At 44.9% G+C, this 23,989-nt stretch overlaps 5 protein-coding genes and 1 non-coding gene across 7 annotated transcripts; 3 read left to right on the top strand and 3 right to left on the bottom strand.

Moving 5' to 3' along the window:
• The first annotated feature begins 2,435 nt into the window (after positions 1–2,435).
• TRNAV-CAC lies at positions 2,436–2,509 on the top strand. The gene has a single exon. It is a non-coding gene; the product is annotated as a tRNA-Val (tRNA).
• Positions 2,510–3,779: 1,270 nt separating this feature from the next.
• Positions 3,780–7,743, top strand: LOC101774750 (PRA1 family protein A1). Of its 2 annotated transcripts, XM_004970515.3 has the most exons (8): positions 3,780–4,088; positions 4,773–4,813; positions 4,916–4,994; positions 6,519–6,605; positions 6,704–6,792; positions 6,903–6,974; positions 7,057–7,182; positions 7,382–7,743. In XM_004970515.3, the coding sequence occupies exons 1-7, from the start codon at positions 3,931–3,933 to the stop codon at positions 7,158–7,160; spliced, it is 630 nt and encodes a 209-aa protein (XP_004970572.1). In that variant the 5' UTR covers positions 3,780–3,930; the 3' UTR covers positions 7,161–7,182; positions 7,382–7,743. The 2 variants fall into 2 exon arrangements, with proteins under 2 accessions (XP_004970572.1, XP_004970571.1); XM_004970514.3 differs by having other exon boundaries at positions 7,057–7,743.
• A 1,421-nt stretch (positions 7,744–9,164) lies between these two features.
• LOC101774346 (Bowman-Birk type trypsin inhibitor) lies at positions 9,165–9,857 on the top strand. The gene is made up of 2 exons (XM_004970513.3): positions 9,165–9,333; positions 9,421–9,857. The coding sequence occupies exons 1-2, from the start codon at positions 9,261–9,263 to the stop codon at positions 9,696–9,698; spliced, it is 351 nt and encodes a 116-aa protein (XP_004970570.1). The 5' UTR covers positions 9,165–9,260; the 3' UTR covers positions 9,699–9,857.
• A 2,064-nt stretch (positions 9,858–11,921) lies between these two features.
• On the bottom strand, positions 11,922–14,095 carry LOC101773952 (NADPH-dependent aldo-keto reductase, chloroplastic). The gene is made up of 7 exons (XM_004970512.3): positions 13,886–14,095; positions 13,682–13,732; positions 13,496–13,572; positions 13,293–13,380; positions 12,925–13,197; positions 12,619–12,849; positions 11,922–12,372 (listed from the first exon to the last, which is right to left on the bottom strand). Exons 1-7 carry the CDS (start codon positions 13,994–13,996, stop codon positions 12,289–12,291), a joined length of 915 nt encoding a protein of 304 aa, XP_004970569.1. The 5' UTR covers positions 13,997–14,095; the 3' UTR covers positions 11,922–12,288.
• Positions 14,096–14,662: 567 nt separating this feature from the next.
• LOC101773538 (aldo-keto reductase family 4 member C10) lies at positions 14,663–18,527 on the bottom strand. The gene is made up of 7 exons (XM_004970511.4): positions 18,184–18,527; positions 17,966–18,016; positions 17,412–17,488; positions 17,197–17,284; positions 16,349–16,621; positions 15,974–16,222; positions 14,663–14,994 (listed from the first exon to the last, which is right to left on the bottom strand). The coding sequence occupies exons 1-7, from the start codon at positions 18,292–18,294 to the stop codon at positions 14,911–14,913; spliced, it is 933 nt and encodes a 310-aa protein (XP_004970568.1). The 5' UTR covers positions 18,295–18,527; the 3' UTR covers positions 14,663–14,910.
• A 1,085-nt stretch (positions 18,528–19,612) lies between these two features.
• Positions 19,613–22,591, bottom strand: LOC101773129 (NADPH-dependent aldo-keto reductase, chloroplastic). The gene is made up of 7 exons (XM_004970510.2): positions 22,404–22,591; positions 22,117–22,167; positions 21,871–21,947; positions 21,651–21,738; positions 20,630–20,905; positions 20,296–20,544; positions 19,613–19,894 (listed from the first exon to the last, which is right to left on the bottom strand). Exons 1-7 carry the CDS (start codon positions 22,512–22,514, stop codon positions 19,811–19,813), a joined length of 936 nt encoding a protein of 311 aa, XP_004970567.1. The 5' UTR covers positions 22,515–22,591; the 3' UTR covers positions 19,613–19,810.
• Positions 22,592–23,989: the final 1,398 nt, after the last annotated feature.

Genomic DNA, 23,989 nt, shown 5'->3' with positions numbered 1-23,989 from the left:
TGGTTATCTCACTTGCATTTCTTTATACTTACTGTTATACAATTTCAGTCTCAAATTTGATTGGTAGTTGTCATTCTTTTACTGGTGACAGACCATCATATGACCTGCAATCCTAGGACTTTAGGTAACCTGATGTGTCGGTCACCACTATGGTCCAGTAACTTGTTCATCTTAAGCTAAACACTCCAGGTGAAAGTCATAAGCAATTCCGAATGAATGCATCTCTATTTTACAAGTTGCATGATCTGTTAGTGGGTAGCTATGGACTAAAATCATCTCTTCATATGAGTTCTATGGAATCATTGGCTATTTTCCTACTTGTGTGTGGGCATGGTACTTCTACCAGTGGTGTACATGGTATATTCAAGCACTCCGCAGAAACAATTAGTAGAAAATTTGAGGAGGTATTGATATGTATGGTGGCTATGAGTGCAGACTACATAAAGCCAATTGACCCTAATTTCTCTACTACACATCCTAGGATTAGTAATGATCGTAGGATGATGCCACACTTTAAAGATTGCATTGGAGCTTTGGATGGCACTCACATTTCAGCGACACAAAATGTTCTTGGTATTGTTGATTTCGACATGAGGTTCACTTATGCATCTATTGGTCAGCCCGGGTCTATGCATGATACTAATGTTCTCTTCCATGCACTTCGACATGATCACTCTACCTTTCCACACCCCCCTCTAGGTATGTCGGATCACCTACCTTATCTTTTCTCATGTCTATACATGAATGCGCGTGGCTCACAACCTTCATTTTTTTACATGTGTATTTAGGAAAGTATTATATGGTTGATGCCGGGTACCCAAATAGACCTGGATACTTGGCACCATACAAGGGTGAAAGGTATCATGTGCCAGATTGGAGGAGAGGTCCTGCTCCAAATGGTGAGCAAGAACATTTTAACCATTTGCATTCAAGTATTCGCAATGTGGTAGAGCGCTCTTTTGGTGTGTGGAAAATGAAGTGGAGAATCCTTCTCAAGATGCCGAGTTACCCAATGGAGAAGCAAATGATGATAGTTGCCGCAACCATGTGTCTCCATAACTTCATTCGTGAAAACCACACACAAGATAAGGATTTCCGCAAATGCGATCGGAATCCCGATTATATGCCCACTATACCTTCAAGATATAGGAAGCACTATGTCTCTCAAGATGCTGGAGATACATCCAACATGGAAACAGATGATCGGACCATGGATAAATTCCGAGATGATCTTGCTAGAGCAATCTTCCTTTCTAGATCATCTTGAGTATGTCAGTTAGCTTATATGGTTGCATGCTATGTAAGGATGGTAGCTATTATTTATGAACCGTGATGAATTCAAATATTAAAAAAAAATCAGCTGAATTTTTTTGAGAGAAATACAGGAGTAGCAATTAAAATATTTATGAAACGTGATGAACCGTGATGAACCGTGAGAATTTTTTTGAACCTGGATGCGACATTCGCTAGTAATCTATTTATGAACCGTGATTATCTATTTTCATCTATTAAAAAAAATCCATATAGTTAAGGGCATCTATGACATTTGATTTATCAAAGCCATTCCTAAAAATACAGGAGAAGCCGTTTTGCCAAACACTTTTCAGAATGGCTTCAGCTTCACCAGAGAAGCTGTTTCACCAGAGCAGCCACAGCCGCAGCCGTTTCAGCCACAGCCACAGCCCTACCAAACAGGCCCTAAATATTTTATTCGAGTAGTAACCTTCTGCTTGTGATATCTAGTAACGGCTCAAGATCATATTAAGCTGGCTTTGTACAGGGTGTAACGGAGGCGAGATCCAACTAGCACACGGCAAACGAGCTAATGATTGCGTTTGAGTCCCAACAAAAAAACACGTCATGTGGCTTTACTGTACATCCTGAGTCCCAACAAATACATGACCTGTTATTTGCCAAGTACACCGCAAGCAAAAGGAAAGAGAGGAGAAAGCCAAATTGACATACGGCAACCACCAGTGGTTAAACTACTTTGCACTCCACTAATCATGGGAGGAAAGATCAGATTAGTGCAGCACTCAAAGATAAATAAAATAATCAAGGAGCCTAACATGGCGGCGATCAGCCTGCAAATCTGGTGGTCTAGCTCAGGTCCTCTTCTGTTGTCTCCACCTGCAGGAGTCTTCAGGGCGTCAGAGCTGTGTGCACATGCGCGCACCACGTTGCCTCGCGGGATTCGGCGGGATCAAGCGCCGCCTGATTATGCGGGAAGGGGAAAGGTTCCTCGCGCATTGGTGATGACAAGTGGATTTTGGGAGCTAGCACGAACTTTTCACCCGTGATCTACGCTTAGAGCATATACGGTAGTGTAGGGACCACAACCAAGATCCAAAGAGAATCATCTGGGTGGTGTAGTTTGGATTGCCTTTTTATTACATTTTTTTATATACCTATAACGAAGCTCGCATAACACAATCGTCTGGGTGGTGTAGTTGGTTATCACGTTAGTCTCACACACTAAAGGTCCCCAGTTCGAACCTGGGCTCAGACAAAGTTATTTTTCATTTTTCTATAATTTTAGTCTTTTCTATAATAATGTTTCTTTTAGTCTGGTTGTTTTTTTTTTGTTTGACCGAAAGATCTGGTTGTCTTAACTTTCATGTTCATTTTTTCTGTTCTAATATTCTTTTAGGTCTGGTTGTCTTACCAGCGTACAGGTTGGTGTTTTCTTTGTTGCAACTTCATTGTGGGAATAATAAGTTTAGGTATGAAAGCAGAAGCGTAAAGCACGCTTATATCATAGAAAAAGAGTTGGCATAGTGTTTTTGCTACAAAAGTCTAGGAAATGGTATAAACAGCACCCTCTCTAAAAAACATAACATGTAAAACTCACTGTTAGGATCTAAAATATTTCATTGACTAGCTGTATTCCATTCACGTTAGTATAAGGCAAGGGTCATAAATATCGAAGCGTACAATTTTACGACTTTATGATACGCAGTACCAACAATACAAACTTGAATAGCCATGGACCATGGTATTGCTTCAAGCTCAACTTAGCCAATAGCTCAAGAGCTAAAGCACGCTTAGTAATGTTTTGTCGATACCCATTGACGCATTAGATCCATCAATGTTGCTACCATCTAGTGTTACATAGAGATGAGCCGTGTCTAGATTTGTTTTTTCCATCCAGGATTGGTAACGCAAAATACAAGAACATATAGACCTGAGTGGATCAATGATACCAGTTACATTAAATTTTTTTTTTGGAGTGCACCTGGATTACTTGAGCCTATTTAGCTAACGCTTGAGTTTCTTGGTGTCTTCCTTTTGATCCAGGGTTTTGCGTTAGTTCTAGTCTTCTGTAGTCTTCTGTTCTCTCGTTCTCGTTCGTCTCTCTTTCCGACAGGGGCGGAGCTGCAGCCATCCATCGGGGTCCGGCGACCGCGATGACTACCTGCGAATGCCCTTTGATCACCGTTGTTTATATGAAATGACCCCATAGAAAAATAAGATTACTCTACCCTGACACCGGTACTTAAATCTTCTGGCTTCGCCCTTGCTTTTCGGCCATTTTTATGAGATGATCAGCGTATTCTTAAAAGAAGTCCTTGCAAACCCAATCCATGTGAAGTGTCCCTGCTTTTTTCGAATTCAATTTTGATGAAATGCTCAGCGTATAGGAAGAATGGAAGATATCAAGTAGCAAGTTCCTACCAGGGCCTGAAGCACCCTCGATCTCAACCGCTGATCCTCAACTGGAAGGCCGTAAATTTGTGCAGTCGTGTGTAGTTCTCGACTTCTCGTCATCACAGGGCTTCGGTCCGAAGCCGAGTCGCCGAAGGCCGAACGGCACGGGCCCACCGTTCCCAGTTCACATCGAACCATCTAGAACTGTCGCCGTCTCCCCGCTGGACTCCGGAGTCGACGGCGACCTCGTAGGCGGCGGCGGCGGCAGCGGAAGCGGAAGCGATGGATTGGAGCTCTGTGACGGCGGAGGACCTGGTGGACGCGCTGCGGGAGGTGGACTGGTCGACGCCGCCGCGCCCTGTCTCTGAGTTCTTCTCCCGCTTCACCGCCCCCCGATCCTACTCCAAGTGGACCAGCCGCCTCAAATGCAACCTCTACTAGTACGATCCGCCACCCGAATCTCCCCACTTGTATGGCTTGATGCTTATCTTATCACCAATCGAAGAATCGGCGAGGTAGATTGGTTCATCTCATGAAAGTTTGGGTGGTTTAGAGTGGGGTTGCGTATTCAAGTGGACCTTGCTGGGTCAGGACCGACGATGAGCTATCAACTCTCGTTAGTTCATACGGAATGGTGCAGCAACTAGTGGAGAGAGGTTACATATATGATTGATGGTTGTCACTGATCTGCTTTCGAACGAGTACTAGCTACTTTGGAGTTTAACATGTTGAATCTAAACGTCATTATAGTGTGGTACGGTGCTTGTCTGCTTGAGATTTGAGTTTGGTACTTAGAAGAGCCTTAAACTACTTGCCATAAGATATTTGATATTTTATCGCAACGATAGGCTTCGAAATTTTTTACTATCTGGCTAAAATGTTTTCTCAGAAAGCTTGTTCTCAAGTGGCAGCTTATGATTGAGGAATGTGTGACTGTGATATATACTTTGATTATATTGATGGATGAGTAGAAGGCGTTCCTAAGTGTCAAGATACATGGGGGAAACTTAGGAATTTGACAAGCTAGTTTAAATTATGAACTGATTTGTACTAGTATACCATATTTTTACCATTCCATTTATATCTTATCAAGTCTCCTTTCCATCTGTTTTGCTCCTTTACAGCTACCGGACGAACTACTTCATCTTGGTTATGTTCATTCTTGGTAGGTAACAACACCTATGTGTGGCAGAATTGCTCTTCTTCTGCTATTTAGCTTGGATTTTGTTTTTTATTCCTCCTGCATGACTGCGTCTTGCATCTGCAGGAATGGGCTTTCTTAGGAAGCCAGTTGCAATCCTTGCAGCTTTAGCAACTGGCCTCAGCATTGCATTTCTCAATGACAGGTGATTTTAACTTGCGCTGAAATGTTCATATTATGCTTACAATATGGTTCATGGAGTGTTCTTAATTCTATACACTATTCTCCCCATGATCTGAAAGTCTGGAAAGCATTTTCATGCTTAGCAAACCACTTTCAACTGAATATTTAAGTTAAGGTGACCTTGTATTACAAATTTAAGTGCATAATTGCCATGTAGTTAGCTTCCGGTGACTTTATGGCTTTGGTCTCTGTATTCCCATGCGAGGTTTAGTATTGTGTTGAAAAGGAAAACATCAAATTCACATTCTTGAAACAATAATTTGAATATACAAATCTGTAATCTTCTTGCTCTTTTTTTCAGAGTTAAAAAGAAAGTTAAAAAAATGCAACATTTTAAGTAGAATCAGTGACGCATCTTTGTAGCATGATTGAAATACTACAGTTTGTTTGTTTTGCATTATACATCATATGCTAAAATTGAATGAAGGGCTGTTTTTTCTCTCTCCATATTCTCACAAATAAAATTACTCCGCGCGACAGTCATTAATTACACTCCTATGTATCTTTTGCTGTGAAATACTCCCTCTTCTTTTTGTAAGGTGCGCACTCAATCCAATGTTTGAACTTTTCAATCTTTGATTGACACTTAGCCTTTGAGTTTACAGATTATACTATACAAATTTGATATCATTAGATTCATATTTGAAAGTACTTTCATATGATATCAATTTCACAGTCACGAACATTGTAATATATGGGATGTCAACCGTCAAAATGTGGTGTTAGAGCCCACACCGGCTCAAACTGTGCCTTACATTTTGAGAAGGGGTACTGCTTGGAGCCTTGGGCATTTCTCATAGTTTCTTTTTTCCAGTAGGCTTAAATATACTACAAACTCTGCCTCCGTGATTGAATCAGATGTTAAGGGAGTGTGTTAGCTTATTTGAGCTGATCTTATTACGATATGCTTGAGATACATCACAGTTATTTTCTGATAACTTTCACTCTTTTGGTACCGGATTCCTGGTTCAAATACAAACTTTCATACAGCTTCATTCTCCAATGATCATGATAATATAATTGTTGAATATGGCTTTGATTCTACTGCACACTTAATAACTTTAGATGGCTAGAGCCTCTGATGGTCCGGATTAATTATTACACCATTTTGTTTTACTTAACAGAACTGTTTAGTTTATTGATATGCTGGTACAGCATTCGTGGTTCTTCTCTTCACTTATAAGTACTTCTGTTTTAGTGATTAATGAGTACTTCTGTTCATTCCCTTCCATTCCAACTAAAAAGAGCATAAGTGTTATCAACGTCTTTCCTTTTGAATCTATTAAGCATCTTTTATTATTGACAGATGAAATAGGATTAGGTTATCCGTAACATTTACTTCCGATAAAGTGCTCATTGTTATTAACCGACAGCTCCCTCGTTTTGTCCAATTGTGTTTTTTCTGTTATAAATTATTTATTTTCCCCTCCATATAGAATGCTCTCATCACTGAGAACAATGATAATTCTCATGTCTGAGATTGCAGTTTTGCGGTTACTTTCAATGAGAAAGTCACAAGGAGTGTCAGACAATTTTCACCACACTTAGCTGCAAAGATGAGGCCACCCACAACGTGAGGATCTTGTTTTCCCCCCTCCAATAACTCTTTGATATTCTTGTTTTGTCCTGAATCTCTGGAAGATATGCTAATGCTAGAAATGACAATTTCAGGCCTGTCATCCGAGGCCGACCAAGTAAAAGAAGATCAATTCATATCTGTGGTCGACCTCGGTGGGTCCTTGTCCTGTTGTTTTCCGCAGGTTGGTAGCATAGGCACAGCTTCCTCCATACCTAACATTCTTCACCCTAGATTAGAAAATTTTCAGTCACGACAGACAAGAAAAAATCAAATATCAACTGCATGTTTCAGTTAGCTGCATGCTCTGGTTGACTTCATGCAGCCTCCTCACGGTTTTGTGGGCCCTACTTATTGGTCTGCTTGGTAAGCCCAACTAGATGTTTAGAATTTTGAAGTAAATTGTATACACCACGATGTGCCTGACAGCTGAATTTCTGCCTTGCAGCAACCTTGCTTCATGCCAGCTTCAGAACGCCTAATCTGAAAGCACGTTTGAACACATTCAGGGAGGAATTTCGAGCAGTATGGCGGAATTACAGTGAGCTGTGATTGTCTTCTTTGTTTGTTCCATGTGAGTGCCTTCCTGAATATTAGCTTGGAGACCGCTGCATGTTTTAGAATGCTGCAACGTGTTATGTGAGCGCATCATAGCAGATATGCCTGTTGTCTATTGGTGGGCACCCTGCGATGGTTGACTGTTGTAGGTGATGTGGGAGCACCCTGCATTAGCCTGTGTCCTAATCTTGGGCTTTTTTTTCCCTTCGGTGCAGACTTTTCATAAAAGGATAGTGCAAGTGTCAAAACTGTCAGTGCTGCTCTCTGGGCCTTTTTCTTTTCTTTTTTTTTGAAATGTACTCTCTGGGCCTTTTTCTTGCGGGAGAATTCGCCAGGATACCTCCTCCTTGCTTCTCGTCGGACTGCAACTCTGTAGATATCATTGGATGGAGTCATGGAGATATATCTCAGTGTCCAGTTTCCACCGTAGTTTTAGCTTATCTCGTTTCGAAAGTTTGGGAGAAAGTATGTGTAAAGGTTGTGTAAAGCTATTCTGGAGCGAACAAGGAAAGATACTGAACAAGGATGTGAAAAATGCGCCTCGAGCATCTTCTTTATGGTGACTTTGTTATTGGTATTGATTTTTTTGGTAGTATTGGTGTTGATTTTCTTTATAGTGACTAGTGAGTATGTTATTGGCAGCTTGATTTGGTTCAATCTAAGTACCTTTTTGACAATATTCAGATGCTGGATGTAAGCCGGCTCGCATTTATTTATACCAAACCGTAATTTTTGAAAAAGCGATGCGCACTACAAAAGTGATCATAAATACACGTAAGAGTTGGGCCGGGTAACTTGGGCTTTCCTGTATGGGCTCGTTTTTATCGAAGGAGTTGGGTGGGCTGTGCAACTATATTTTTTGCCCAAACCACAAGACCAGAGAGGTTCAGTGCAAGTTTTTCACGGCACCTTGAGGACTTGATGAGAGCCCGTGCAAGTGCAAAGTGCAAGACGCAACGACGAGAGAGATTACTAGAGATGCATTAGTTTCTCAGATATGGAAATACTTCTCAATGCAAGGTGAAAGGAGATGTATTTGTACTAATCTGATTGCCATTACAGTCACCGTAACTTTTGGGTCGTGACCCCCCATGCGAAAAGCCAAAGGTTGTACTGAGAGCAAAGCTGCAAGCCTGCAACCAGCTACCATTGTCGTCAAGCAATAATGTATTTTTTTTAACAAAATGCATCTGATTAGATTTCTTATGAGCCGGATAAGCAATACGCATGGTGCCGGAAGTATCGTTTATGCACATAGTGAATTGGGAACGGGATGGGGGAGCGCGTGGCCGTGCTGCGACACCTGCAGCGTGCGCACCAGGTCCTTCCCGCCCAGGTGCCGGTGCGCGGACTCGTCGCCCCGCGGGTGCCACTCGGCGTGCAGGAGTCCAGCGATGACGACGGCAGCGAGGTCTTCCGTTGCGCCGACATGATCACCAACTCGCCGCTGCACGCCGGCCGCATGATTTGGAGTCATCACCAACTTCTGCACGCCTGCAGCAGCTGGTGCATAGTACTTGGGCGGTCGGCTGAATACTTGCTCAAGATGCAGAGACCAGAGGGGAAATAAAAGTGATGATTGCTCGTCGTTCCTTACTGTAAACTGTGTTTCTGGAATAATGGGCTGTGGTATGCTCAAAGCTATGTGCTGAAATGATTTAATGTAACATTTGGCCAGGCAGCCTATTTGCAATATTTGAAGCGTGCCATTACAATTCTTACTCTAAGATGTCGTTATTTTCGTTATACCCGAGAAATGCCTCAGCGGGGAGATAGTTCTTGGGGAGAAAAAAAAGGTCGATCCGTCGATGGATGAGGAACGATGATGCGGTCCATCGTTCCGTAGTGCTTGCTCTTGCTCGTGCCAACTGTTAGACGTGTCATACGTCCTCTTCTAAGCACCCACTTTTTTACTATTTGTCATTTTGCTCCCTTCTCATCACTTTCTCTGTGCGCAAGCAAGCGGGGCAGCACACAGCTGTGACGGCCTGACGGGCATCCCTCCTACAAGATGGCCTGACGGTAGCAGGGAAATCCAAGCAACAGACTCGCCACACTGGCTGTTCCTGTTCGTTCTTGCAAGGAGAAACAAACATGAGTAGGCCTCAGGTGTTGCTCGTCGCACTGGCTGTTCTCGCCGTCCTCGCAACTCTGCCACTCTGCAAAGGTGAGAGAACTCCTCCCCCAATTTTTCAGAACCACTTGTTATTAGCTGGGAGACGCACGGTTACTTTGGCTCAACTGGTTGCCGCAGGAAGCGAGGAGGAGGAAGGAGGCGCGGCGTTCGCCATGGACACAAACGCGAGGGCGTGGCCGTGCTGCGACAAGTGCGGCCTGTGCCTCCTGATGTACCCGCCGCAGTGCAATTGCATGGACTTCTCGGAGCGCGGGTGCCACCCGGCGTGCAGGAAATGCGTCAGGTACACTGCCGACGGCAGCAGCATCAGCCAGGAACCGCCCGTCTACCGGTGCGCCGACTTGCTCACCAACTTCTGCCAGCGCCGCTGCACGCCTGCGACTGTTGTTGCATAACTTGGGGGTGTGGTGATCTGAATGCCGGCAAATGCTGATTATCTAGCTTGCCTTCTCTTTCGGCTTCAGAGAAGAAATCAGTGTTGCCGCTCGATGCTTTTCTCACCAGTTATCACTGTGTTTATTATGGAATAAAAGGGCTATGCTATGCCCAAAGCTAGCTCCGTGATCAGCTATGTGCTGAACAGCTGAGATAATGTAATAGAAACTTGGCTAGACCGGGATGTGACTATTCACTACTGCATTGTCTAAAAGCTACGATCAAAGCCATCGATAAAACGTGCACTAGCCACTAGAGCAGAAAGAAAAAGGAGAGTACTCGTAGTGTTGTAAATTTGTCTGTTCTATGCTTTATTCCTAGCCTCGTCACTGGATCCTCATGCGGACCATGCAACAATGCTGACGTCACTTAATCCTGCCAAACAAAAAATTGCAACAAAATGCACGCGATGCTCGTTTCTTTTTGAACGAACTTCACTACGACGGCATGATACCTACTTCTTTATTATTTTCCCTTCAAAGACAAAAGTGTGCCTATTTCGTGGCATGGATTTTTTTTTTGAAACTGTAGGCTTGTATTAATTAATAAAAGAGAGAGTTACAAGGCCTAAGCCAATAAAAAATAGGAAAAAAGGTATCACTGAAATATGTACAGTCGTATCAAAGAAAGAAAAGTGAAAAGTGGTCACTCTCCCAATTGGCATATAGAGCCTAGATGTTTTGCGCCGGTCAAGATCCAACATCGCACCTCCTCCTTGATCTTGCCGAGTATTTGTTCCAGACTTTAGAACTTGCGTTGGAAAACTCTAGTATTGCGTTCCTTCCAAACTTCCCAAGATACTAGGATGATCAGAGATCGTAATCCCTTCAGCTATATGTGCCCACCATTGGCCAACGGTTTGGAATTGAGACCAATCCCCTCTAGCAGGTACGTGTGCAGCCGTCCACTCAAATATTTTATCCTGGACTCGTATAGTATATCGGCATTGCGTAAGGAGATGTAGGAGTGTTTCGTTGTGCGAGTGATAGAGCATGCAAACCTTTTGGTTGGACCAACCTCTAATTATCAGTCGGTCCTCTGTCCATAGCCGATTTTGATAGACCAGCCATGAGAAAAATTTACACTTGGGCGGTGCACAAGTTCTCCAGATGAGGCACTCCATGTCGGAGGGTGTCGAAGATTGGAACTGCGCCATGTATGCCGAAGTAGTTGTGTCTCACTGTGCTTGGTCAAATTCCAGGTTATGGAGTCCAGCGTTCCTTGGTTTAGTTGAATTGATCTTGTTCGAGCCCAGAGTAAAGTGAATTCTGATAGGTGTGTGGGAGTAAAGTGAATTCTGATAGGTGTGTGGGTGACGAAATGATAGCCACGTTAATGTCTGATATCCACCTGTCTATTGTTAATGCGTCCTTGACCATTCTTTTCTTTCTTTTTGATATTTCGTACACCGCCGGCGCAATATTTTTCGATGCCTCCCCTTGCAGCCAAGCCGACTCCCAGAATTTAGCCTTCTTCCCGTCTCCTAACGTGATGGTCGTTGCTGAAGCGAACAGAGTTCTATCTCTCTCATTACACGGTGTTGGCATGTCGACCCATGGTTTGCGCGGCTCTTTCCATTCGTGCCATAGCCAGCGTAGTCTTAGGGCTCTTGCGAACTTCTTTAGATGTAGAATTCCTAGGCCACCCAATTTAGTTGGCTTGCATGCTGTGCGCCATGCAACCTTGCACTTCCCTCCCGCGATCTGGTCCGTGCCGATCCAAAGGAAACACTTTTGTTGTCTGTCAATTTCTTCTAGTATTGACGCTGGAGCATTCAGGGCGGAGATGTAGTAAATCGACTGCGAAGAAAGGATCGCTCTGACTAGTGTTCTACCTACTGGGGTGAGCAGCTTGCCAACCTAGTTGGCAGGGGTGAGCAGCTTGCCAGCCTAGTTGGCTAACCTTGCACTCACTTTGTCGGAGAGTGTCTGGAAGTGAACTTTTTGCAGTCTGCCCAAAGAGAGAGAGGTAGGCCCAGGTATTTGATTGGAAATGATGTTTTGGCTGCCGGGAAGGGAGCTAGGATCAAATCTAGGTTGATTCCGTTGCAACGGATGGGAGCCATCGAGCTTTTCTAAATGTTAGTGCTTAGGCCTGGGACACGTCCAAATCTGTCCAGCAGGTCTTTGATGTTCCGCACGTTTGCTGTTGTCGGGTTTATGAAAATTGCTGTGTCGTCCGTGTATAAAGATAGGCGTAGCTGAGCACTTTTACCTCTTAGTTTCAACATAGCCCTATTTTTAGTCGCAAGGTGCAGTAATTTTTGCAGAGGGTCGATTGCTAGGACGAAAAGAAACGGTGATAGCAGGTCCCCTTATCGGAGGCCTCTGCCATGCTAGATGTCCTCTCCCGACGTGCCATTCAGGAGGACCTTGGATGTGACGGTGCTTAGTAAAGTTGTGACCTAGCTTCTCCATCTTGGCGGAAATCCTCGGCGTTGCAGTAGGTCTAGCAAGTAGTCCCAACGCACAGAGTCGAAAGCTTTGGAAATGTCGAGCTTCAGTATTACACTGGTCACGGATTCGATTTCATACCGGCGATGATTTTCATTCATATCTCACCGTCCCAGAGCTCCTCAATTGTTTTGTACATACCCTGAGGGTGCACGAAGGAATCGTTTCTGATTTGCTTAACCTGTTCACCATGAAGAAGACATATTTCAGTTGCAGTTCTATCAATTCTCAATTTTTCATATAAAATCAGTAAGCAAAGCAGTCATATACTTATGTGTTAGTTATGGCGTTCTATTAAACTGAAGTACTTCTATGTTACAAACCTTATATATGCAGACTTGCACATATCCAAATTTTACTGATGAAAAGTAGAGTTAAGAAAATGCATTTTATGCACCTCAGCTAAACAACTGAAAAGGGGCTTTACCTGTTCAATTTCAGAAAACTTGGCACACAGTTCCTCAGGAATAGACCAACCAAACAGGTCGATGTTCTCCTTCAACCTTGACTCATTGGCACTTTTAGGAAGCACGCTCTGACCCTGTTGGATCCCCCACCGTAGAGCAACTTGCGCCGGAGTCTTCCCCAAGCTCTCGGCTATTGATGTCACCACCGGGTTATTTGCAACGACTTTCATCCTGCCCAGCGGCGCATACGCCTGAAGAAAGAACATGAGCACGGTGCCCAGAATCTTTACATGCCAAGTATAAAGCTTCAAATCATGTTGACTTACAGAGAAATGAACTCCAGTGGAGTGGCAGAACGATCTGAGTTTCGCTTGTTGCCAGCCGGGGTGGCACTCCACCTGATTAACGGCGGGAGGAACACGGGCTAAAGCAAGCAAATCGGCCAACTTCTTCGTCGTAAAATTGCTCACGCCGACCGCGCGAGCTTTGCCAAAATCGTACAGCTTCTCCATTGCTTGCCAGGTCTTGGGCATGTCGAACTGGATGAAGTTCTCACGGCTGATTTCACTGCCTTTCTTGATCTGAAAGGGCCAGTGAATCTACAGAGATCCCAAAGTTGTCACCTGTCAGTACCAAGACGAAATGGCAAGCCTTTTTTTTTTGCCCAATGTTGTACTGTAAATAGTCAATTTACCAGGTACAGATCAAGATAATCCAGCTGCAAATCATTCAGAGTGCTGTCGATTGCCAGCGAAACGTCTTCGGGTGCGAGATCGCTGCACCTGCAAAGCTTGATTCTCCGGTTGTGACGAGATTGATGGACAGGAGCAAGTGACTAAATGGGAATCAATACCCTGAGCAGCTGAGCTTCAGTGGTAACTCCAAGAGAATCAATACCATATCTTGGAGGTGACGAACAGGTCTTCTCGCTTGACGACGCCATCAGCGAAGACTTTCTTCAGAGCAACACCAATCTAGGCACACAAAAAGGTTTACCGATTTGCACCAACAGAAAATGACACAGGAATTCGTAAAATTGAGGTGGCACTTTGCCACGCGATTTATGGGATAGATTAGTGCTACCTCCTTCTCGTTGTTGTACAGGGACGCGCAGTCGATGTGCCGGTACCCGGCCTGCCATGACGAGCAAGCAAGCAGAATCAACAATCAAGGCCCGGGCTCTGAAGCAGCACGCGTGCAGAGCATGCTTCTGAGCAAAACAAGCTCGGAACAGCAAAAGCGGGTGTAAAGCTCGGAACAAGAAAGTGTTTGGGAGGGAGATAAGACCTTGACGGCGGCGGCGATCGCGTCGCCGACGACGCCGGGGCCGGCCTTGTAGGTGCCGAGCCCCACCGAGGGGATGCGGGCCCCGGTGTTGAGCGTGAAATAGGCGGCCATCTCCTTCCTCTTGTTTTCTCTCCGCCTCTCTCCTCTCCGCCGCCGAGAGCGACGGTGGTGGCCTGGTGGGAGCCGAGCTGGGCACCGTTTGGAAGTTGGCACCACCACTTGACAGGGAGGGGTGAAGACCACCACCCATGACAACGCGACGGAATCTGACACGGACTGACGTGTCCCGGTCAGTGGAGCGCGCGGGCCAAGGAGACCCCGAGCTGAAGATGCCGGAACCGCGGGGCCCACATGTCAGTCGCACCTGGCCTGTATGTATACGCCAATATGGGCTGCGGACGGAATCTAACCTGCGTGCAATGCCACTGAACAAATCACGAGGGTGCAGAACGAAAACTGCTACGAGCTCATCACGCCGAACGGGAAGAGCACAGGTCGCATGCGCCGTAAACGGGACCGATTCTGGAGAGTGGAGACTCGAGAACGACAGCCTTCGACGATGAGGCTGCTAGTCCCGCCCCGGCTGAACCCGGACCGCAGCCGCGAGGAGGCTTCGCTCTCCGCCTCGTCACTGCACGTGCAGTGCAGACGCGCTCACAGAGCGGCTGCTCCTCGCACCGCTACCGGGGCAGGCAACACCGCACCAGCACGGTCATTCACTCATTTGTTTGCATAGGCTAGCATTTTTTTTTTTTTGCGAAGGCATAGGCTAGCAAGTTAATCGAATTCAGAAAGAAAAATTAAGTAGATGCAATTTCGAGTGGCAGATACAAACTAGCACGTAGCACAGGACAAATTATGCCAGCAGATTAACTGCTTCGGTCACGGTTACCAGAAAACCAAGATCCAAAGCGACAGCGTAGTTCGTGATACAGGAGAATCAGGGCTTTCGCGCACTGAACCTTCATTTCTGACAAGCAAATCCAGAGATAAAAAATGAACCAACGGACCCTAACGTATCCTTCCTAAAGTTCACCGTCCCAGAGCTCCTCGTGGGTCTTGTAAACACTCTGCGGGCCAACAATGAAGTTGCCTCTGAGCAGCCTAGCCTGAAGATCACAAAATAAAATTGTCAGAATAAATATAGCAGAATAAATAGCAATAGACAAATTGTCAGAATCAATATAGCAGAATAAATAGCATTGCCCTATGTAGCAAGCAAATATGATCATTAGACAATGATGGTGGACTTGGTTCTACCCAAGGTAGCTAATACTGACACTGACAGTGTAATTAAAACAGCACTATATCCAGACTTGTTAGGTGTCAGTACATAGTAGCACACAGTTGAACACAAACAAGCACTTTCATGTCAGTCAGGCTTCACAATATTCAAAAATCAAGCATTGATAAAAGATGCATTTTATAAATTTTACAGCAAGTATTCTTGAAATCACACATCTTTTCTTCTCTCTCTCTCTTTTTGAGAATCTTAAGAGGGAAATGTTTCCCCACCTTATTACCAATCAAATCATGAAGCAAAAGTATGTACTGTGGCAGCATTTTCAAATAAGAAATAGTGCCCAAGGTTGTGTGTGCAAAGAATATCAGGGGCAGCTCAGTCATGGGGTTGATGATCTGTGGGTGCATGCCAAACTTTCAGCTGGTATTTGTGGGTGCATACCGTAAAGGGGAGGGGACAGCATCTCACTGAAATACAATTTAGTTAAAATTTTATAGCAAACATTGCAGCTGCATGTGTTTCTCTGCACAGGCATTATCAAGGGAAAAAAGAAGCAGGCACCCTTACTAGGATCCTGTCACAGAACCATCAGTTTACCAAGATCCAAGAAAGCCAAAAAAAAACTACAAATGCTACTTAGCCCTAGAAATTTAGCATTCTCCAAGTGAACAGACTCTCTAAAGGAGATATACACATGGATTTGTTTATCAGGATATAGTCAAATCATATGATTTTAAGAAAAACATAACATGGTAATTTTAAATATCAACTTATCATCATCAATATATATTAATGGAATTTTGTCCTCATCAAAGTATTGTTGTGGGTACTGAGCGCATATATACCTGCTTAATCTCAGAGAACTTTGCAAGCAAATCATCTGGAATAGACCAATCATAAACATCAAGGTTTTGCTTTATCCTTTCTTCATTCGTGCTCTTTGGTAATACACTGTGACCCATCTGAATGTTCCAGCGCAGGGCCACTTGTGCAGGCGTTTTCCCAAGTTTCTCAGCTATTGAGATGATTACTGGCTCTTTAAGGACATTACCATTCATCCAAGTTGTACCAGGTGAACCTAGTGGCGAGTAAGCCTGCAAAACACATACAGAATAAATAAATCAAAAATAAAAAAAATATTTCGCAAATGCAATCCAGCCCTTTTAGAGATAAGGAAATGCACAAGGTAAGATTAAAATACACGAGGCAATTAGACTTACAGTAAGATGAACACCAGTAGTCTGACAAAAGTTATGGAGCTTAGTTTGCTGCCAGCCAGGATGACACTCCACCTGATCAACAGCTGGAGGTACACGAGCTACAGCAAGCAAGTCACCCAATTTCTTTGATGAGAAGTTACTCACACCAATGGCGTGAGCTTTGCCAGCATCATATAACTTTTCCATTGCCGCCCAAGTAGCAGGGATGTCAGGTGTAATGAAGTTTTCAGGGCTGATGTTTGTTCCCTTCTTCACTCTAAATGGCCAATGGATCTACAAAATACAGAGATGACCAGAGATTTAGTTTATTCGTAAAGGCCACAATAAACAGTTCCAACATGTAATCATCTAGCTCTAAGCTGAAGATACCAGAAAAAATGTTGAACAACGTAACTGACAAATCATTGAACATATATCATATTTTCTGCAATGTATTCAAGTTGCCAAAAACGAACAGCAGCAGTGACTAAACTGCAGACAAATTCACACCAAACAAGATGGAGAAACATCCATGGATGAAATATGGCTAACTGAATGGAAAAACTTAGGGAAAAGGACATATTCAACATATGACAGAGAAAACCATATTTCCACTTTCCACATTATAAACTATAGAAATAGCACAAAATATAATGGCATGGATAATATAATTTTGCTGGGAATTCTGATTAACTTTAAAGTATAATGTAGTTCAGACAGATGTTCCTTGCTTGTTGAGGAGATTTTTCTTAGTTGAATATAAAAAAAGTAGGGATATCAGTGCCCTCAAAGCAAAATATTAATGATATAGAGACCAGAATAGAGGAAATCAGATACTGAAATATGACTGCAAATAGAAAGATGCGTACAAGATAAAGATCCAAGTAATCAAGCTGCAAATCATTCAGGCTTTCATTTAGTGCCTCAGGCACATCTTCGGGAGCATGATGATCATTCCTGAAAACATAGCCATCCAGAAATCAGTTAAGACATGAATGGTTAAAGACTTCAAATAGGCATTTGTATATTCAACTTGAACTGCAGAGACATAAATACAGGAATATCACCAGAGATTTGAGCCTACCATAGCTTAGAGGTGATAAACAGATCTTCGCGCTTCACTACACCCTCTTCAAATAGCTTTTTCAGCGCCAAACCAATCTGGATAGTACAAAATGGATATCAGGCTTCTGGTAGTCCAACTGCTATCCAAAATCAAGACAGCTTTGCACACAGTGCATATATAATAGGACATAGGAGGGGTAAATGCTCCTTGTGAGCTGTAAATGCCTGCTAATTTGTTCGTTGAGCTTCTAAAATTGGACCTTACTTTCTAAATAGGTTCAAAGTCCATATCATAGAGTGATATTCTCTGCCCAAGTAAGTGATGTAATAGATTTACAGAAATAAAAAACAATCCCAGTATAGCGATATGTTGCTGGGATAAAAAAAAAAATGGCTTGCGAATTGCGTAACTTGCATTGTATGTATCCATATATACGTGTCAAGAGTATTCACACGAAAATAAATAGCAAGTTGTACGCAAACAGCAGCATCACACAAATACGTAAATCTATTGGAAGCCAACGCAGGAGTGATTCAAAGCTTTAGATGAACCTAGTTAGTACTAGCAGTTACCTCCTTTTCATTGCCGTAAACTCTGGCGCAATCGATGTGTCGGTACCCCGCCTGCACGAACCGAAAGCAGTTACATAGTATTCTCGATGGCCTCGGAGAGAAAAAAAACACTAAATCATGAAACGAGGTTATACGAAGGGATAAAATTGGGGAAAATTGTCTGGATAAAGGAGCACGTGGGGGGAGAAATGGGGGCAGAAGCGAATGTGCCTGCGGACCTTGACGGCGGCGTAGACGGCGTTGCCGACGACGCCGGGGTCGGACTGCCAGGTGCCGAGCCCGACCGAGGGGATCTTGGCGCCGGTGTTGAGCACGAAGTGCCTCGCCATCGCCGCCTCACTCTCTCTCTATCAGTCTGTCTCTGCCACCACACGCTCTGTCACACCCGCGCAACACTGAGTGATTGGGGGAATGCAGAGGGGGGGCGCAGCACGGGAAGGGAAGCAGCGGTGGTGGCGGGCGCAGGAGGGAGTGGTGTGCCTATATAGGGCGGCGGCCGGCGAGGTCGGCTCGGCTCGGCGTGGGCGTCGGGCACCGGTGGCTCGCGCGTTCGGGGGCCTTCGTTGCGACTAGCTGGTGCGCGTGCGCCAAGTGTCTTGCCGGGGTTTCTGGTCCCCTCCCCGGCCGCGACAACGACCGGCCACGGGCCACACTAGCAAGCAGCAAGGGATCGGATCTTTGACTTTTTTAGCCTCTCCGGAGCATTCCACCAATCGCCGTGACCCTTTTCCTTTTCGGTAAGGTGATTTGAATCGTTATATAGGGTTTTTTTTAGAAGGGAATCGTTATTGCAGGTAGGCTCTACATACAGCATACTCGAAACTTTACGCATGGGTTCCCAACGAGCCAAGCATATTGTCTTTTGTGGAGGACACGATGGGCACGAGCATGAAAATTATGGTTAACTACTCTTTGTCGATCGCGCCGTCCCCCGCCGGTGTTCGGTTCATCGTTTGCTATCGGAGGCCCGCCTAGAGACGGAACGAAAGTGATGTGGAGCCGGAGGACCTGCTTGTCCGCATCGTAGAGACGTACGACCGCAGAGGATGGGCATCGTCTGCGCTCTGCACCATCGGTGCTTCACCAAATAGGCGATTCATCGGCATCCCTGAGCGTAAGCAGTGACGGGATAAAAAAAAAATAGGCACACCTTTATCATCGATGGCGACGTACTCCAAGGCGCGTTAGGATCGGGAGCGGACACGCAGCCACCGGCCGAAGATCACCGATTCACCGTCGGGCAACTCCTGTGAGGAAGGGGCTTTCAAGTTTCAAACCGGGCGGCAGATCAGTCGAGCAAACTGCCGTCGACGGCAACCTGTCTCGTCTCGTCGGTTGCCCGGTTGGTGCTCTTCGGGGGTGCGCTCGGCCTCGGCGAGCATTTTGAGCGGAAGGGCCCCTGCCGCGGCCGGAGTTTCGCGTTTCCTCTAAACTTTTTTGCGCGGGGAACTACGGTGACGGCCTGACGGGGTGGTGGCCTGGTGGGTGATGGGCTGATGGCCTGGTGGTGGCCTTGTGCGTGCTTCGGATTGGGCTTGATCCCGAAACCAAACCCATCATTAGCATGCGACGCGCAAATGCACTGTGCTAATCAAACTCACAGGTAGCAGTAGCACAGGATAACATGCTGCCAGAGGCTTGCCCAGATAACAAATCACGAGACAAAACCAACATCCAAGGTGACACCACAAACCAGTGACGAAATCGCTTACAAAGTCATAGCAGGCCGGCTCAGGAAGTCAGGAGCACTAACCATCAATCCTTGGGCGCAAATGTGGAGAGACATACGAAGGCCCGGCCCTAATGTATGTTGCTCCCTGCTCAGGATAAACTCCAATATCCTTCCTAAATTTCCCCATCCCAGAACTCTTCAAGGGTCTTGTAAACGCTCTGTGGATGAACAGTGAAGTCGCCTCTGGCCAGCTTAACCTGAAGGCCACAAAATAAAGCAGTTGCACTCACTCAGTCACTCTTCACTATTAAAAACATATCCAACAAAGTTAAAAAATAACTTCTTTGTCCGATACCCAAAAAAGGAGAGATCAAGAGGTCAAGAGTTTTTTTTTTAAACCGTGCTCCAACAAAAAGGGGACCTATGTAGAGGCTTGATTCTGGAAAATTATCATGCTTCAACCAAGAACAGACTAAGTCTCTACAGCAGAGATTTACACAAATGGATTTATTTATTCAGTAAGGGTAGAGTCAAATCATGTGAATTCATATGATGAAATTCCAACATATCATCTCATCCTATAAAAAATGCGTAATAGTAATAAAAATTTCAGTTGAGTTTTGTCCCAATTTAAGTATCACAAAGAGTATCAACAAACCTGCTTAATCTCAGAGAACTTCGTAAGCAAATCATCTGAAATAGACCAATCATAAACATCAAGATTTTGTTTTATCCTTTGCTCATTCAGGCTCTTTGGTAGTACACTGTGACCCATCTGAATGTTCCAGCGCAGGGCCACCTGTGCAGGAGTTTTCCCAAGTTTATCTGCTATTGAGGTGACGACCGGTTCCTTGAGGACATCACCGTTCATCCAAGCAGTACCAGGTGAACCTAGTGGCGAGTACGCCTGCAAAATGCAATAAGAACATTTAAAAAAAGCAAGCCAACCCTTAAAAGTGATAGAGAAATATACAAGTGTACTGCAGACTTACAGAGAGATGAATACCAGCTGACTGACAAAAGCTATGGAGCTTAGTTTGCTGCCAACCCGGATGACATTCCACCTGATTAACCGCTGGAGGTACACGAGCTACGGCAAGCAGGTCACCCAATTTCTTCGTTGAGAAGTTACTCACACCAATTGCGCGAGCTTTGCCGGTATCATATAACTTTTCCATTGCTCCCCAAGTAGCAGGGATGTCAGGTGGGACAAAGTTTTCAGGGTTACCCAAGCCGGTCCCCTTCTTGATTCTAAATGGCCAATGGATCTATAAAATTGTACGCTGATTAAACAACTATTATTCATCAAAACAGGGTTAAATAGCTCCAATAGGTAATCATCTAACCCTACCACAAAGGATAACATTATACAATTAAAATAAAAAAATAAAAGTCATCAAACATATAGTATCTTCCTAGTATTCAATATGCCAAAAATGATGCCCATAGTAAACTTGAGATAATAAACTAATCCACACCAAAAGTTAGAAACATAATATAAATCTGTAGCAAATCATATGGAACATGAGTTTTAAATAGTGAATAATTTAAAATAACTCTTTGAGTTGGATGTGGTCATGTGGATGTGTGACTAGATTACAAGAATAGGAACCCATATATCCATGGACAATATAGAGGAAACCACATTTCCCATTTACACGTTATAAACTATTAAATAACTAAGCAATGGGCGGGCATGATAACACAAATTTGTTGATGAACCCGGTAAAAGTTTTGAGTTTAGTGTACTCCAGATTAATACCCCAAGAGAACAGTAGCACAGAATTGTGCTGATATGATACTTGGACACAGAAACCTACTCTGCTGTTATTTTTTAACCGGCTGTACAGTTCATTTCTATACTAGTGGAAGATAAGAGGATTGCAATGTGCAACAGTGGAGTAGAATCTCAATATTCAATACAGACACACAGTGAGATAGTAAGAACACAAAAGCTAGATGAGGAAAAAAAACTAGGTAGTGAAATATAATTCTGAAATGGAAGATGCATACAAGATAAAGATCCAAGTACTCAAGCTGCAAGTCGTTCAGGCTTTTGTCTAGAGACTCCCGCACATCTTCTGGAGCATGATGATCATGCCTAAGAACATAGCCAATTACAGATTAATTAGACATGATGCATGGACTAAACCCTCCAAACAGGCATCTGGATACTCACTAAACCTGCACTGCAAAGAAATTCTTAAGGGCATCCACAGAGCTTTGATCTTACCATAACTTAGAGGTGATAAACAAATCTTCACGCTTCACTATACCCTCTTCAAACAGCTTTTGCAGCGCCAAACCAATCTGAATTCACAAAGATGGATGTTACATTTTTCCTTACTCTAGTTGTTTTGTTATTCAATATGAATCGAGACGATATTGCACACAAGCATGTAGTAATAGTTAGTGTTGGAGCTGTAAATGCTGTTCGTGAATTGTGGATGTGTGATGCTTGGAATGCAGGAGTGATTACCTCCTCCTCGTTGCGGTAAGCCCTGGCACAATCGATGTGTCTGTATCCTGCCTGCACGATTCGGAAACAATTTCATTGATTCTGTCAGAGGAAATGGGTCGGGCTCGCAAAAAATTCAGCAACCCAGTCTTAAAAGAAAATCAGCAACCGTTCGAGTCTTAAAAAAAAATTCAGCAACCGAGAATAGACAAAGAGATCCTAGGGCGGCAGGTAAAGATAATCTGAAGAGACCAGTGCACGTGATGAGGTAGAGTCTAGAGATGGGGCCGAGTGGACGCTGCGCGAACCTTGACAGCGGCGTAGACGGAGTCGCCGACAACGTCAGGCTTGGACTGCCAGGTGCCGAGCCCCACCGAGGGGATCTCGGCGCCGGTGTTGAGCACGAAGCGCCGCGCCATCTCCTCCGCCTCACGCACACACACTGGCCGATGGCCGCTTCGTCACACACACAGCACGAGATTGATAGGTGTGCGCTGGTATATAGGGCGGCCGGCAACGCTTGCTGTCCACGAGCACCGAGCAGCGGCAGCCGGCGCGGCGGGCGGTGGGCGTTCGTTCGTTCGGCCGGGCACTTCAATTCGTGGTGGACTGGTGGTGACGGTTACTAGGATGGTCAGCTGGTGTACGGCACAGACACGATAAATTATGGGTAGCGGCTACCTGGATTTGATCGGCATCTCCGTCGTGATCGAAGAAAGAATTGGAGAAACTCTTTCGTCGTTATCGTAGCGTAGTCCCGTAATCTTTGGTGTCTACGTAAGGTACCTAACGCATGGGACGGCATCTGCATTATTTGAGGCAGTGGGTCGTGAGTCGTGACTCGTGAGTGTTCGAAGAGCGACGCGTCAGCGAATCCAGGCCGATTTGACAGAGCCTAACATGAAACGGCCGGCGTTGTTGATAGTGTTAACAAATCGCCAAAGCAACACGGGCGCTGCACGACAGCACGATACACATCCACAAGACACGAGGTCTCCCAGACTCCATCGCGTAGGCAATCAGGCATCACCAGCGTAAGCAGGGACGGGATAACAGCCGGGCCCGTCATCCTGTCGCGCTCGCGTCTTCTTACGAAGGAAGCGCAAGAAGTGCAGAAGATGCAAAAAAAAAAAAGGCTACAAAATGAGCAATGGATTTTGGAGAAAATAAGGCTCCAAAGTCCCTCCTCGCGTCGTGGTTCAAAGTAATTTGTGAACCTTTTTTTCAGATCATAATTTGTGAGCCTGATGCTCGCGCTGCTCCTCGCTCCGGTCAGTCTCTCTGCACACGCCATCTCCGATTTCAATCCGGCGAGTCCGCCCAGCGGACTCGAACAGGTCGATTCGGCTACGAAAAGGTGATTGAAGCGAGCTGGGAAATTAAAGGAAGCCTCACGCAATAGCAGGCAAGCCAACCCCTAACCTAACGCCACGCCGTGCCCCGCAACAACACCTCGTCGTCCGGCGGGCCTTAGCCTTCTTTTTTGCTGTCAGGGTCCAGCAGGATCAGGCAAACTGACGAAGATCTGCCCGCGATAAGAACTTGATGATGAGCATGAGCACGATCGGGATTCGATCAGCGGGCGAGATTCACGAGGAGGGGCGCGAAGAGGATAAGCAAATCGTTATGCTTCGTCGTCATTGGGAAAACTGCTACGGCAAGCATTTGCGCTCTTTGGAAGCACGCTGTGACCCATCTGAATATTCCAACGCAGGGCCACTTGGGCAGGAATTTTTCCAAGTTTCTCTGCTTGAGATGATGACCGGTTTTTTAAGGACATTACCATTCATCCAAGGTGAGCCGCCTAGTGGAGAGTAAGCCTGCAAAACATAAATGCAAATAGTGGCGGAGCTAGAAACTCAAATTTTACCTTGTTAGGGATTGTTTAACCAAA

This window comes from Setaria italica, chromosome V (assembly GCF_000263155.2).
Source record: "Setaria italica strain Yugu1 chromosome V, Setaria_italica_v2.0, whole genome shotgun sequence".
Lineage (NCBI taxonomy): Eukaryota > Viridiplantae > Streptophyta > Magnoliopsida > Poales > Poaceae > Setaria > Setaria italica.
This window is presented reverse-complemented; position numbering and strand designations above follow the sequence as displayed.

Excerpts from the sequence above, each read along its gene's own strand:
- LOC101774346 (XM_004970513.3), top strand. The coding sequence starts at position 9,261 with ATGAGTAGGCCTCAGGTGTTGCTCGTCGCACTGGCTGTTCTCGCCGTC. Across the intron at positions 9,334-9,420 it reads AACTCTGCCACTCTGCAAAG|GAAGCGAGGAGGAGGAAGGA; the intron begins GTGAGAGAACTC and ends TGGTTGCCGCAG.
- LOC101773952 (XM_004970512.3), bottom strand. The coding sequence starts at position 13,996 with ATGGCCGCCTATTTCACGCTCAACACCGGGGCCCGCATCCCCTCGGTG. Across the intron at positions 13,573-13,681 it reads TGTACAACAACGAGAAGGAG|ATTGGTGTTGCTCTGAAGAA; the intron begins GTAGCACTAATC and ends TTGTGTGCCTAG. Across the intron at positions 13,198-13,292 it reads ATTATCTTGATCTGTACCTG|ATTCACTGGCCCTTTCAGAT; the intron begins GTAAATTGACTA and ends GGATCTCTGTAG.
- LOC101773129 (XM_004970510.2), bottom strand. The coding sequence starts at position 22,514 with ATGGCGCGGCGCTTCGTGCTCAACACCGGCGCCGAGATCCCCTCGGTG. Across the intron at positions 20,906-21,650 it reads AGTACTTGGATCTTTATCTT|ATCCATTGGCCATTTAGAAT; the intron begins GTATGCATCTTC and ends ACAATTTTATAG. Across the intron at positions 19,895-20,295 it reads AGTTCTCTGAGATTAAGCAG|GTTAAGCTGGCCAGAGGCGA; the intron begins GTTTGTTGATAC and ends TGTGGCCTTCAG.
- LOC101774750 (XM_004970515.3), top strand. The coding sequence starts at position 3,931 with ATGGATTGGAGCTCTGTGACGGCGGAGGACCTGGTGGACGCGCTGCGG. Across the intron at positions 4,995-6,518 it reads ATTGCATTTCTCAATGACAG|TTTTGCGGTTACTTTCAATG; the intron begins GTGATTTTAACT and ends CTGAGATTGCAG. Across the intron at positions 6,975-7,056 it reads CCTACTTATTGGTCTGCTTG|CAACCTTGCTTCATGCCAGC; the intron begins GTAAGCCCAACT and ends TCTGCCTTGCAG.
- LOC101773538 (XM_004970511.4), bottom strand. The coding sequence starts at position 18,294 with ATGGCGAGGCACTTCGTGCTCAACACCGGCGCCAAGATCCCCTCGGTC. Across the intron at positions 17,489-17,965 it reads TTTACGGCAATGAAAAGGAG|ATTGGTTTGGCGCTGAAAAA; the intron begins GTAACTGCTAGT and ends TGTACTATCCAG. Across the intron at positions 17,285-17,411 it reads TTTATCACCTCTAAGCTATG|GAATGATCATCATGCTCCCG; the intron begins GTAGGCTCAAAT and ends CTATGTTTTCAG.